The sequence below is a fragment of the Miniopterus schreibersii genome, assembly GCF_964146895.1.
Source record: "Miniopterus schreibersii genome assembly, chromosome: 3".
NCBI lineage: Eukaryota > Metazoa > Chordata > Mammalia > Chiroptera > Miniopteridae > Miniopterus > Miniopterus schreibersii.
The window spans coordinates 44615742-44631212 of record NC_138103.1 but is presented as its reverse complement, the minus strand read 5'-3'; the positions used below and the strand labels follow the sequence as shown (position 1 = coordinate 44631212).

Sequence of the window (15471 nt, the reverse complement as noted above, 5' to 3'; positions counted from 1 at the left end):
TTGTTAAGTTGTATGAGTTCCTTATATATTTTGGATATTAACCCTTTATCAGATGTTTCATTGGCAGATATGTTCTCCCATATAGTGGGCCCCCTTTGTGTTTTGTTGATGGTTTCTTTTGCTGTGCAGAAGCTTTTTATTTTGATGTAGTCCCATTTGTTTATTTTCTCCTTCGTTTCTCTTGCCCTGGAGATGTATTGGCAAACATATTGCTCTGAGAGATGTCTGAAATGATGACCATGTTTTTGGAGGTGGTGAGAGGCTGGGGATTACAAAGGTGGGGAAAACTGGAGTGGCCTGCTGTTATTCTAGTTTAGGGTTGGGATCCTCTATAGTGATTCTGGCAGCTGCAGAGTGGTATACCCAGGTGCAGCCACCAGCCCTTTGGGTACCCAACTGGGGTAAGGGACGGTGAGCTGGGAGTCCCAGCTCTTCCCTTCACAGTCACTTGGTACTCTTGTCATAAACCTGTGTCCTGCATCTAGTAGCCTCTGTTACTGTCACAGCTAGGCAAGTGTGAGATTATGAATAATGACTTGCCAGGGCACAGTGTGTGTTGTGCTTGTGTTTTAGCAAGGTATTATATAATTATTTTTTATGCTCACATGGTGAGGACATTTATTTCTTTGAACAAACAAGTGGCAGCACAAAGACAATACCTTGGAAGAGATTCAGGCATGATAAGCCATGGGTCTGGAAAACACCAATAAAAAAAAGGTCATTTGTAATTGTGATTTGTGCCTTGTTGATGGAGAAGTAGAGTTAGATACCTAACTGGCCACAGTCCAGGTTCATACCATTTGGCTTCAGCACTATACATCTAAAGGGGTGGAGTGGTCACTTGAGGGGTTACTTGTCATTCTACCAAACCAAAATGCTTTCCTGTCAAGTGCCTGAGATCTGACTGAATAGCAGGATTTTCCTGTATATAGTTGAATAGCATCTGACTGACTTGGAACTACTATACTAACAGTGACACCCCTGCTGGAAATACAGATGCTCTTTTACCAAATCACAGTCCCTATATTTAGCTTTAATGCAGTGGTTCTTAACTGCAGATTGTGAGAATCGCCTGGTGAGCCTTTTACAATTATGAAAAGCAGCTCTGTGCACTCTCTCTCTAGGTAATCCCATTCGTTCCCACTGCTTTAAATTCATTTTTATACTGGCCACTCGGGTTTATATATTTTCCTGATTTTCAGACTTGCATAGCTACCTGATACTACCACTGAGCTATGTAATAACTCCAGAACAGAACCTATGCCCCTCACTCTGCTCCTTCCTCAGCATTTCTTATTTCCCTAAAATGCCACCTATTATCCTCCCAGTTGCCTCAGAAAAAAAAAAAGACCATTTTTCTTGACCTTTCCTTTCCTAGTTTATCAGTCCTGTCAAATGCTTTCGCATTCCTCCACCTCTACTGCACTGGTCCAAGACACCATGGTATATACCTGGCTAACTTCTGTAGTCTCTTAATTCACTTGCTGCACCATAGCTCCAGAATAGTTTTTAAACACTATTTATTAGCCCCTAAACTGTCTGAAATGGAGATATTGGTGTTTTTTTCTCTGGAAAATATTTTTAACCATAAAGTTTTTTCCTGCCTCCTTTATCCTATAGCTTTGTTTTAGACCAAAATATGCCCCTGGGAAAACAGCTTACAAAGTCACATGGTTTCACCCTCCACTGCTCCAGTGCATGGGCTCCAGCTCCTCAGGCTCACAGCTCTCCACTTCAGATGGGGACTTGGGCAGCTTCTTCTAACAGGGACTGTAAGTGTAAGGATACTTTCTAAGCTTTATTTATATTGGGTCAACTCTTTGCCGGGTGTATTAATTTTCTATTGCTGCTGTAATAAATCACAACAAACTTAGTGGCTTAAAATAAGAAAATGTATTCTCTCACAGTTCTCAAGGTCAGAAATCTGAAATGGGTCTTACTGGGCTAAAATCAAGATGCTGGCAGGGCTGCCTTCCTTTGGAGGCTTTAGGGAAGAATCCGTTTTCTCACCATTCCCAGCTTCTAGAAGCTGCCTGTATTCCTTGGCTCCTGCATGGCATCACTCTGATGTCTTCTGTTTCATAGCTCCTCTGGCTCTGACTCTCCTCCTTCACCCTTATAAGGACCTATGAGATTATGTTAGACCTACCAGAATATTCTAGGACAATCTCCTGTCTCAAAAGCCTTAAGTTAATCACATCAGCAAAATCTCTTTGTCCATGTAAGGGAAGTGGTTCACCAAAAGTTCCAGGAATTTAAGACATGGACATCATTAGGGGGCCATTATTTCTGCCTACCACAGTAGGCAGTTTATATTACTGGGTTTTGCATCTATGGATTAAACCGTCCCTGGATCAAACTAGTATTTTTTAATCCTCTGTTGAGAATCTACTCATGTGGAGGGCCAGCTTAATTTATACAAAGATTTTTGACTGGGCAAGTGGGTCAGCGCTCTTAGCCTCCAAATTGTTCAAGGGTCAACTGTACTAATTAATTTAACTCATAGCCACCCTATGGGTTAGGATTTATTATAGATAAGGAAACTGAGAAAAGTTACATAACTTGCCCAGGATTCACTAGTCAGTAGTAGTGGAATCATAATTCACATTTTGCTTCAGTTTATTTTTAATCTTATTTTATTTTCTACCTTTATTGAGATTATATAGGCTTTCTCCAATTTTTTCATTCCTTTTCCGTTTTTCTTCTCTGATTGGATAATTTCAATTTGATCTGTCTTCAGGTTTGCTTAGTCTCTCTTCTACTTGATCAAGTCTCATATTAAAGCTCCCTGTATATTACTTCTTGAGTTTAGTCATTGTTTTCTTCAGTTCCAAAATTTCTGTCCTTATTTGTTTTCCATTACTTTTTCTTTTTCTTTTAATTTATCTTTATTGTTGAAAGTATTACAGATGCCCGCTTCTTCCCTCCATTGACCCCCTCCACCCTGCTCCCAAACCCTCCCCAGGCCTTCACCACACTATTGTCTGTATCCATGGGTTATGCATATATGCATTTAAGTTCTTTGGTTAATCTCTTCCCACCACAGTTCTCCCCCCCGCCCCCCGCCCTTCCCTCTGAGATTCGTCAGTCTGTTCTATGCTTCCATGTCTCTGGATCTATCTTGTTTATTTTGTTTTTCGTCTGCTGAACTTCCTATTTTGTTCTTTACAGTGTTTCCCTTATATCATTAAATTGTTTATCTGTGTTCTCCTGTAACTCTCTAAGCATCTTTAGAACGATTATTTTGGATTACTTGTCAGGCTATCCCTGTATCTCCATTTCTTTGGGGCCAGTTACTGGAAGGTTACTGTATTCCTTTGATGGAGTCATGTTTCTCTGATTCTTTGTGATCTCTATATCCTTGCATAGGTGTTTGTGCATTTGAAGAAGCAGTCACCTCTTCTAGACTTTGTGTACTGACTTAAGAGAAGCCTTTCACCTGCGGATGAGGCATGTTATAGCCTGCTCACGTCAGCAGGCTATATATCTTTATTGATTTCAGAGAGAGGGCAGCAGAGGGAGAGAGAGATAGAAACACCAATGATGAGAGAGTCATTGGGGATGGAGCCCGCAACTGGGGCATGTGCCCTGACTGGGAATCGAACCCCGATCGCCTGGATCCTAGGCCGATGCTCAACCGCTGAGCCACGCCTGGCCGGGCCAGAAAAATCTTGATGTGATTGAATGATAGGTTGACTCTAACAAAATTAGGTTTGAAGATGGTAAAAATGAAAGATGGTAGAGATCTGGAGTTTCAGATATATACCCATACACATATTGTGGTGATATTTTGTATCTTTTGAGTACTGCCATTGGTGGTTATATTATAAATGTGTAATAATATTTCCTCTACACTTCTCTTAACTAGAAACTTGATTTGGTTGAGTGAAGATCTTATATCACTACCATGGTATGAACAATTCTAGAATTGTCTCAAGATTCTTTTTCCAAAGTCTCTCTATCCCCTGCATCAATTAAAACTCATAGCCCATTGAGTCATGATTACTGATGGTTGTGAATATTGGAAACCTTTGATTGGACTGCGCAGAATCCATAATCTTTTCCCTAGAAAAGGAGCCACATATTTTACCCTACTGACGAGGTCATGGTTGTCACCTGTGGCCAAACATGAACCAGTTTTTATGTTATTTCCTAAACTGCCATGAAGATCAGCCTGTTATTTAGGACTTTCCTTATTCTTTTATCTATTTTTTGGGTTACGGTGGAGATTTTTTTCTTTAAAAATTGTTATTTGTATCTTTATTTAAAATTATTATTTTTTAAAAAAATCCTATTGATTTTGAGACGGGAGGTAGAGAGAGGGGCTGGGGGAGGAGGAAGAAAGAAACATTGATTTGTTGTTCCACTTAGTTATGCGTTCATTGGTTGCTTCTTGTATGTGCCCTGACCGGAAATCGAATCCACAACCTTGGCGTATTGGCAGGACAAGCTAACCAACTGAGCTACCTGTCCCGGGTCTGTTATTTTTATTTGCATATGTATTATTTTTGGTATAGGTTTATATGCCCAAAAAATGACTTCTTCCATTTTTTAACCTAGTCAATGTCCTAAAGTTTGACCTAGTAAAATAAAACATGAGAATGAGTTGCTTTTAGAAGGGGGACTTTGATGAAGCAGTGTTGAGGGTTTAACCACAAGGGTACAGCCTTTGAGCAGTTGAGAGAGATGGGGTTGGAACTCACCATCAGCGTTGGTCTTTGCAGTGGGAGAGGGCAAGGCACATATTTTTTCATTGGAACAGATAGGAAGAAAAGGGTGTACAGATTCAGCCATGCTTCAGGGATCGCAGTAATGCCAGTCCCAGCAGCTAGTGTCTTACCTGGGGCAAATAATTACATTATGCATTTTCAGATCAGCTGTAGACATACATTGATTGATTTTGTTCAGAGGGCTGAGTGGGTACTGATCCTATTTTGCTTTGTAGTAGGCTCTAAATTTTCTCTCTGAAAAGTCTTTGATATCAGTGATTTTTTTGCTCAGTTTTTCTTTCACCAAAAGCAGAAAAAGAATCAAATACCATGACCTCCTTCCCCGTTCCTCAGCAGTACTACACTGTGGACTCCCTATAGAACTGATCAGCAAATCAAAAAATAAAGTGATTTTCTCATAAGTGATTTTCTTGTCCTACAGAAAATTGTCTTTTTCAGTATTACCGTCAGTATCTTTTGACTTGTCATCATATGAAACATTATCTGTGATTTCTTCTACTTTAATGTAGACTATGAGCACATCCTTTTAAGGTCGTACCACTCTGTCTTGTACAGAATTTGCTTATGAGGTGTGTGTATTTAAAAAAATCTCAGCTGTTTGTAGGGAGATTTTATTCCACTGCATAATATAGTTTGAAAAATAATTTCCATTAAACCATTATGTTGACATATCCTTAAGCCACAATTTTCTCCATGAACTTTATTCAGTTACAGAATTCCAGGTACTGATCATTGATTATATCTTTAAAGCAGTGAGATTAAAATCATGTTTAGTGCCTGTGGGATCCTTTTTCATGAAACACCCATCTCCTGTAATGTTTATTTTGAATAATACCCTCCTCCCTGGGTTATGGGACCAGGAAGGAGCCCTCTTCTTTCTCAGTGTGTGCTTGTTGAGCTATTGGCAGCTTTGCTGTGTGCATGGCTTCAAAATGATCTTTTCTTGAAACAGGAAGATATAGAGAAAGTCCGCACCCATGTATTAATTTATACACTATTAATTGTCTGGTAAATCTTTCAAAGCTCTTAGATGGTGGTATTTAATTTTCATTGGAGTCGATGTCTTTTTTCCCTTAACATTTTTTAAAATTTATTTTTAATTATAGTTGACATATAATATTATATTAGTTTCAGGTGTACAACATAGTGATTCAACATTTATATACCTTATGAAGTGATCACCACAAGTCTAGTAGCCATCTGTCAATGTATATAGTTATAAAATATTATTGGGTGGTATTTTAGAGTAAGCCGAGGCTTTATTTTATGGAGGTGTGAGCTTTACTATAGGCAGAGCAAGTCAGCGTGTTCTAATTCTGCTTGCGATCAGAGGAACTTGATTTACTGTTGTTACCTGCTGTGGTAGAAATTGCAAGCATCACTGAAGAAGTAGACTTGCATCTTCAGCATTGGGAATATTCAACAAAATTCATCAGGAGTGATTTTTAAAAGTTGCAGTCCGTGCTGTTGTGATAAATGAGTGAAGAAAAGTTTCCCTCTTATTTCAGACAGCCTTTGATAGCCTGTCTCTTTAGGAAAATATGCATAGATTAGTCAGCTGTGTACCTGACTGAAATATTTTTAGCTTCTCTGGGTGAACTTTGGGTTATGCCAAGAGTCCTCTTTGACCTTTCCAGTGAGAACAATCCAACCAACGTTGATGTGTGCTTATGAAAATGGGTTTGTAGTATATATAATGCTGCTCAACAGCTTTGCTGACCTGGAATCTGCATGGTTCAACTAGCTTTTCTTTGAACCCTGAACTAGTGTTGTGATCCATCAAGTTTCCTTTGCTTTGCCATTTCTAGTTGTGAACGGATCTGTATTCCTCATCTTGCTTTTCACTAGGGGAAACGGGGCTTGTCTTGCAGGACGAGTTCTGTGCTAAATGCTGCACTTCCTGCTTCTGTATACGCTGATAAGCAGGCTTCAGAGTTCTGCCTTGTAGAGACATGCACCCCACTTAGAGGTGACAGTTACTGTAAAGGACTGCAGCGTTGATGGAGGGGGGGGCTATTTCTGCCTCTATTAAGTAGAGAGGCATTTAAGAGCATCTTTGAGGTCTGAGGAGGTACATGGCCATCATGTACTCCTTGTCTCTCGAACACCTGGGCTTAGGGTATTCATCCCCAGTGTCATCTCTTCCACCACCTCCCTAGATAAGTTGCTGATTTGCTTCAGATTTTGGCTACTTGTTTTCTTCTTATTCCAAAATATCTTCCCTTGCCCCTTCAGACTCCTGTCAGTTTCACAGTTTGCTGAAATGGCCTTTTGACTTCTGCTCTCCGCTTGTTGAATTGGCCAGTAACCTGGGAGTAGAATCTGTTTCTCTCAGAATATAAATGCTCATAACCAGTTTTTACCATCTCGATTATGGCCTTCCATATGTATTAGTCTTCAAAAGGGGATCATCATGTCATACATACTATTTTATTCATACATACTATTTTATTCATACATACTATTTTAAAACTGCTTTTTTCTCCACTGTATCTCCTGAAAGTACCTTCACATATATTTTTATTTTAAAAGAATTCTATTTCTAAATTTTCAGTCCCTGAAAACTATTCTGTGATATTAGATGTACTATTTGACCAGTCCTTTACATTGGACATTTAGGTGTTTTATCTTCTCTCTTCCCCTTCCTCCTTTCTCTCTTTCTATTATTCACTGTTGGTAGAATTTTTGTTTCTGGGTATCTAGAGTTGTTTGTTCACTATCCATATAGTTATTTTATTAAATCTTATTGTGGACTTTTGGGGGCATAGGGTAGGCTATTTCTAGTTACAATGTCACCTTTTGTGTGTGTGTTCAGACAGGGACTCATACCTTATGCATGCCTGTCTTCCCAGCATTATTCCTGGCACAGTGGGTGTTCACTGAAGAATTATAGTTGCTTTCCAGAAATATGAGGGCAATTTGGCAAATTTATAACTATCTACTCTGTATTTGGAACCCTGGGTATAGGAGTGAACAAGACAAAGATTGTCCTCCTCTCATAAACTGAGCTATTATTCTATATAGCAAGGTTTATGTTATAGAGACTGCAAGCCTCATAATGCGAGGATCAATTAAAAACCTAAAAGTCACACAATATAGTAGAAATGGTCTAACTGACTTAATAGTGTGGTTATTGGGGATGTTCCTGCCAGTTTTTTCAAGCATATGGCTAATTAACAATTGACTAATTGATTTTTTTCTGTAGATCATATGTCTTATTTAGTATGGTCCACTGGTGTTACTGATTGAGATGAAATGATCACTTTCAGGTTCAAAGGTCACTTTTTGACCTTTGGGAATAACTAGAATCAGTTATGCTTAAATTTAATATTTCATGCCTGAATATAATATGTTATTGTACTTAGTGATTTTAGAGACCCAAAGATATTGGGTTTGAGATACTAGGAAATATATCCCAAAATATTTTCGGTCCTTCTGTTGCTCATTTTAAAATATGATTAAACAAAGATTGTAGCCATAGAGAAGATTTTCTGCTGTAAATTGGTGTTTCAACCCATTCAACTGTTCATGCTTTCTGTGATCCCATTTATAAAAGTGGAAAGTGAAGGGTGAGTGGCTTCCCTCTTGAGTAGGCACATACTTTAAAAAAAATATGTATGTCTCAGCAGAGCTATGCTAGAGTTTCATATAGCTGCTTTTTTCTATATTGTAGGGCCAGCTCTCAATGTTGCAAGAAAAAATAGACCATTTGGAGCGTTTGCTAGCTGAGAACAATGAGATCATCTCAAATATTAGAGATTCGGTCATCAATTTGAGTGAGTCTGTGGAGGATGGGCCAAGAAGTTCACAAGGCAATTTCAGCCAAGGTGTTGGTTCACCTCTTCTGTCCCTCACAGTTGACCCTGAAGACTGTCTGTTTGCTTCACAAAGCGGAAGTCAGGATTCAGATGTGCAGGTAATGTATGGTAATGTATACATTTGTGGATAATCACTGGGCTTTGTCTTTGTTTTTGTTATTTTAGATTTGATCTGGTATCTGTTCTTACTTAGTAAGTTACTTAAACTCTCTGGATTCTAGTTTCTGTTTTTGTGATTTGATTAATCACAAGATCATTAATATTCTTCCTTTAGAGGTTTAAATTTGGCCAAAGAGATTTTCTTACCTTCCTTTGGAGAATACAAGAAAAGCCCTCCTCTTAATATTTCACTGTTACACATTACAGATTTCGCACAGTGTAAGGTTAGATTATTTTTGCTGAATATGCCTTTATGAGAAGAAAGGGAACTATTGTAGGCCTGTGCTGTCTATTATGGCAGCCACTGTCCACATGTGGCTACTGAGTACTTGAAATGTGGCTAGTTTGAATTGAAATGTGCTCTAAGTATAATTTACACACAAAGTGTTGAAGATTTAGTATGAAAAAAAGAATCTTAAATATCTTGTTCATTTTTATATTGATTACACATTGAAATAGTAATATTTTGAATATATTGGCCTAAATAAAATATATCATTAAAATTAATTTCACCTATTCTATTTTACTACAAAATTTAAAATTACATATTTGGCTTGTGTTATATTTCTCTTTGATCACACTATTCTAGAGCATAGTGGAGTTGAAGACTAAGGTAAGAAAGAACTTCTGCCTTTCTAAACCTTTGGGTGTGTCACTCATATTTTTTGGTTCTGCAAATTAGCAGAGAGCTATATGTAATCTTAAACTTTAGACCAGAAATTGGAACTTTGTGACAGGATCCTAAGGTGTAAATATTTTAAAGTTGGATAAAATGAGTTGGTTGTGTCCTGGCTTCAGAGTAGGAATTTTCACTAACTCCTGGAAACAGAGATCATGATATGACCTTGAGGACATGGCTCACAGGCCAAGCTGGAAACTGGGAATAGTGGAGCTGGTCAGGCCTCATGCCTGCAAACTCATCAGCTAGTGTATGGCCAGGTTCATTTGGATTAGGATCCTATTGTGTGCTTTGAAGGGATGTCTATTTCCATGAGGCTGGCCTTTGTTTAGGTTTTAATCCAGTACCTTTTAAAGAAAAACAAAAAAACTTTTTTGGTTGGGGTGGGTCTAAATCTGGGATGGACAGAAAGGAGGTACAGAGCAACCATGTAAGGCAGACAGAGGAGGCAATGTGGACTGGGAGATCTACAGTACCAAAGAAAGAACTGGAAGAAATAGCAGAGACCTCTAACACATCCTCTTGGCCAGCTGGTTCCCAAAGACTTGTTGACTTATCCTTGGAGCATTGTATTTTATTTATTAAAGTCATAAATTCTGAAGTAAGAAATATATTATTCCCTTAAAATACTTTGTATTCACTTTTATGTAATTTGCTTGATATCTTTAAAAATTTTTTGTAACCCGTTTATATATTAATTAGGATGTAACTTTTACATAATTGAAATTTTACCAAAGGGTGGGTATGTTTTTGTCACATTTAGTGTTATAGAGAGTATGGAGAATAATAGTTTTTAGGTTTTTTTGGGGGGCGCAATATTTTTACTTTGTGTTCAAAATAGATTATTATCTAAAAGGATACTGCATTGGAAACTTGGAAAACATTCAAACACTTAAATAAATCTCAATTTAAAAAAAATTCTTCCATTTTTTAACCTAGTCAACCTATAGTTTTATTTTTAGAATAATAAAGGTAAACATACTATATGCTAAATGAAAGAATAGCAGTAGATGCATTTTCATTTAAGATACAGATTTTAAAATATATGAGATTGAGTATAAAATAAAGACAACTTAAAGTAAAAAAATAATTTTCAGTAAATTGTTTTTGAATCTGGTCATAATCAAATTTTTTGGTTTGCTGTTCAGTTCCTATCTGTTACTATTAAATTGTATTGGAAGTAGAGCTGGAGAAGAGGAATTCAATGAAATTACTATTTTTTATTAGAAACAGATGGGGGAGGGGATTACTTATCAGGATAGTTACGTGACACAGGTAGCATTTTAAGCCTTTGAATGGTGATTAAATGTTTTCTGCCTTAAACCTCATGTCTACAGAAGTAGTTTTATCTTGTAAAATATATACTCAGAGTACAACAAGTTTTGAGCAAATATTTTTCAACACTAAGTTGCAGTTAGTAATGGTTATCATAATTAAACTTTTTTTTGTCTTTTATATTTTTAGATGTTGGATATTTACAGTCTAATTCCTTTTGACAATCCAGATGGTGGAGTTTGGAAGCAAGGATTTGACATTACCTATAAACTTAGTGATTGGGACACTAAGCCCCTTCAGGTCTTTGTGGTGCCTCATTCCCATAATGACCCAGGTAAAATTTGCACTTTAAAAAAAACTAGAGGCTACTAGTTGGCACACATTATTTATTTTTTTAAAATATATCTTTATTGATTTCAGAGAGAGGAAGGGAGAGGGAGAGAGAGATAGAAACATCAGTGATGAGAGTCATTGATTGGCTGCCTCCTGCATGCCCCCTACTGGGGATCGAGCCGCATCCCAGGCATGTGCCCTGACCTCAGGAATTGAACCTTGATCTCCTGGAACCTAGGTCGAAGTTCAACCACTGAGCCATGGCTGGTTGGGCAGCACAGATTATTTTAACGAGAATCTGGTGGCACCCACTTCTCCAATTTTTGAGAAATGTTTCCTGACTTTAAACAGTATCATATTTCTTTTATATGTCATTGTATTTTGAGTTCTGTATTAATTTATGTGCCATTTAAGGATAATAGTTGTGCAGTATGAAATAGTAATAAGACAAGAAGGTTTTAGCCCTTGGGAACAAAAGTTGCACACATTTAAGGTACTGGTCATTCATTTTAGTTATGTAGTATAATACTACCTGGGAGAAGTATTTCATGCCCAAAAACTCTACATTAAAAAGTCAGAGAAAGGTAAGTATCACATGATCTCACTCATAAGTGGACTCTAATATACAAAATAAACTGTTGAACAAAATAGATCCAGAGACATAGAAGCATAGAACAGACTGAGGAATCTCAGAGGGAAGGTGGGGTGGGGGGTGAGGAGAGATTAACCAAGGAATTGATATGCATATATGCATAACCCATGGACACAGACAATAGTGTAGTGAAGGCCTAGGGTGGGGTGGAGGGGGTCAATGGGAAAAAAAGGGGACATCTGTAATACTTTTAACAATAAAGCTAAAATAAAATTTAAAAAATTCAGAATGCTCGTGGAAAAGGTTGAGTCTTTAAAGTGGAGAAGTAGTACAAAATGGTTAAGAGACGGACATGGGTGATTCCCAACCCTATCAGGTCTGAAGTGTTAGACAACTTTAGGCAATTTACTTAATCTGAGAGTAAGTTGGTTTTTCTTGCAGGTAGAATCAGAATAAAGTACTTCATAGGGTGAAGTACAGGGGCATGGTAGATGGCCCAAAAGTAACTGCTTTCATTAGCGTTATTGTAATTGTTATTTCATATGGTGACTTTTGTTTTTTATTGGGGCCAGAGATTTTTTTCCTCAAGGTAAGTAGAAATTGCTAACATCAAAATGAGAAATATGATACAATGTGAACACTTGTTAGTGTGAATACCAGGCACAGAATAAATGCCCAATGAATGTAGTTGCTGGATTTTTCTGTGGAATGTACTTCCAAAGACAGTTTTTTGAAGGACTTACTAAACTTCTATTTATACTTTATCCCAGTTTCTCAATTTCATTATTACTATCAGAGGAAGAAGCACTTTTCTCTTAGTATTTTGAAGGTTTTTTCATTGCTCCCAGCATTTATCTCCTACTTGTATTCTTTCCCATGTGTTCCTTTCTTTCTCATTCTAAGACTATAGAAGTAATTAGTTAGTGTCTGGACACATGGTGAATGTGTGTGTGTGCGCGCGTGTGCGTGTGCGCTCGTATGCACACGCACCCCTTTTGGTTGTGAGAGGGAGGCAGGGAGGTAGAACTTGGATGCTGAAATGTTTGAATTTCCAGAATACTTGATTTTTAGTAAGCACAGAGGTATAAAGTAGATGAAATCAATATTGTTTTTTGGAAATTTGTGATGAGCGTTACTATACATCAGCTTCTGACTTGGTTTCTCTTTGTTTGGTCTTTATCTTTTTCTAAAAATACCTATTCGTTTTATTAACTGTTTCTCTTACATGTTTTGCATCATCTTCCTCCTTAATCTTGGCCAGTTCTTTCAAGTCCAAACTCAGGGATGGCTGGGCATCGTGAAAGGACTGCAGGGATTTTGAGCCAGGCGGAATGAGGCAGGCATCCTGACTCCACTGTATGCTGCCCAGGTGTCCTTGGGCATGTTTATTTGTGTATCTGAAAAATGAAGATCAAATAGGTAGAGTAGCATCTTAAGCAGGAGTTAGTTATGAAGTAAGTATAAAAGGTGATGAAAATCACATCTAATCAAAATTGCCCCAGATTAAGTAGTACATTTGCATTTAGGGGATGCATATTGTTACAGAACAGAAGAGTTCATCCACCTGGCGCTAACAGAGCCACATGCTAAACACCGGGAATTGCACTGGATAAATATTAGCTATTTTATTGATGTATAGTGCCATCCAGGAGAAGAGGAAGTTAATGCTCAAAAGCCTGAACTCCTTGATGGTGTGTGGGTTGGGAGTTTGGGGTCGTGCTGGGAGCTGATTGCTCGGAGGCAAGGTCAGGGTGATGAATCATTTCTTCAGGCCTTGAGGACAGCTTTGAGGTCTTTTCTGGTGTCCCTTTGTCTGGTCTCTTGGGAAAGATGTTATCTTTAGCTTGCCAGAGGTCTAGAGCATGTAGCCATTAGTCAAGTCCAAGCTACTATTTCCTGCTGCCTTGAGGGGGAAGGCTAGGTCTGGGATGTAGGAAGAGAGAAAGGGTGGGAGGGAGAGGGGGAGAGGGAAGACTTCTAGGCTAGAATTTAAAACTAAATTTAATCAGTCTTAAGGACCCTCAGTTTCAATATGAAAAACACATTTTTTAAATATCTCACTCACACTCAGTGATGTGAGGTGCTTAAACTTCACATGTGGGGTCTGAGACTATAGATTTTTTTTCTATAGACCTCATTCACTCTGAAATATTCTCTTGGTGAGGGAAATAGCAGCAGAGCCACTTGTAGTAAATGAATTGTTCTCTCCTCTTTTCCCTGCCGATCATGTATAGTTTAATTCTTGTCACTTAATTGGGTATGTGATGTGATTCCATTGTCTTTTTTTTTTGTGTGTGTAGGTTTATAAATACAGTTTGCAATGTGCCTTGTAAGTCCTTGTGTGAACCCACCAGCTCTCTTCCATTTTTTAGTTTTTAAAGACCTTTATTATCCTTTCCCCCTTTCTGCTACCCTCAAGTTCCATAAATCTCATTTCTTGTTACTCTGTAATATGGACACTTAACCACAATAATAAAATTAGTAGTTTACTAGGCACTGTGCCAAATGTTTTATAAACATCTACTGCCCCCAATAACCCTTGAAGGTTAATGTCACTAACCTTCCTTGAGAAGACATCCCTAATATCTGTTCCTGACTGCAATAAAAGGCTATACATGTCTGTTGGTGATGAGGGTGTACTCAGCCTGCCAAGCTTACACCGGTAGTGGCACCAGAATAGTTTTCTGTTAGTTTACCTGGATTTCCCACCTGAGTAACTAGAATGGCAGATAACATGCGTCTTCTGTTATAGTCTGTTCTCATTGCCTAGCCCTACATGTGGCATATAGTAATTGCTACTTATATGTAAAGTCCTCTCTGACCTACCTCCATGCCCCTTGACAGGTTTTGCACACTGTACACACACACAGGCACACATGTAAATATTTATAGCAATTTTGCTGAGTCTCCTTACTAGAATGTAAGCTCAATGAAAACTCAAACTTTCTTATTAACCACTGGGTTGCTAATGTCTTGAACAGTAACCAGCACATAGTACAGTCTCATTCATTCAGTTAAATAAGATATTTAACGAAGGAATCTGATTTTGCAGATTCAGATAAAATATTTGACCTTGGCTCACGATTTTCACTCCCCTCCTTTCCTTCTTCCCATTGTCTATTTCTATTTGTTTAAAAAATATGTTATTTAGAATGAACTTTGTAATTTTAATTACCAAATACAGATGATAGCAACCTCATCAAGGGCAGAGATTGCCTCTGCCTCTTAGACTTTGTTTGGTTCACACTGTAGTCAGTATGTTGTTCTGTGAGCAGACATCCCTAATAACTGTTCCTGATTGCAATAAAAGGATATGTCTGTTGGTATCCGAGCAACCACAATAAAATCTTTTTGTCTTAGTAAAAGATGTTAATGACACTTACCCTCAGGCCCTTCTCTACCTGAGGGAAAAATAATGGTCAGAAACAGACCTTGAAACCTATATACTAACTACTGTTAACCAATGTCACCCCAGTAAATTCAATAAAAATATTTACAATAAAATACCTCTTTAATAACAACAAAAACACTAAAGTGATTTTTTCTATCATGCAAAAGTCTAGAGAAAAGAACAGCTGACTTTTAATAATTTTCATTGCTTCTTAACAAATGTAGAATTTAGATAAACTAAATTATTCTGTGAAAAACTGAATCATTCAGATCATGAAAAAGCACTTTTTCAGCAGAGGACAAGAGATAAGTGTACTTGCATCACAAGTCAAATGTGACTGTGTAATGGGGAAGTCTTTGTATAATACTCCTGAATGAAAGTGTGATTAGGCAATTTATTTCCTAAATGAGATTCATAGAGATTTGTTTTTATTTTCTGCAGCAATAGTTGAAACAAATTACCTCAGTAGTTTGTTTCATTAGTGGAGTTTGGTC

At 37.7% G+C, this 15471-nt stretch overlaps 1 protein-coding gene across 2 annotated transcripts in view; it reads left to right on the top strand.

Moving 5' to 3' along the window:
• Positions 1-15471, top strand: part of MAN2A1 (mannosidase alpha class 2A member 1) — a 162040-nt gene that overhangs the window by 12000 nt on the left and 134569 nt on the right. For both annotated transcript variants that reach the window (XM_081132705.1, XM_081132704.1), the window contains exons 2-3: positions 8404-8646; positions 10851-10995. In XM_081132705.1, the coding sequence (XP_080988831.1) occupies positions 8404-8646; positions 10851-10995 (388 nt within the window). The remainder of the gene's footprint in view (positions 1-8403; positions 8647-10850; positions 10996-15471) is intronic.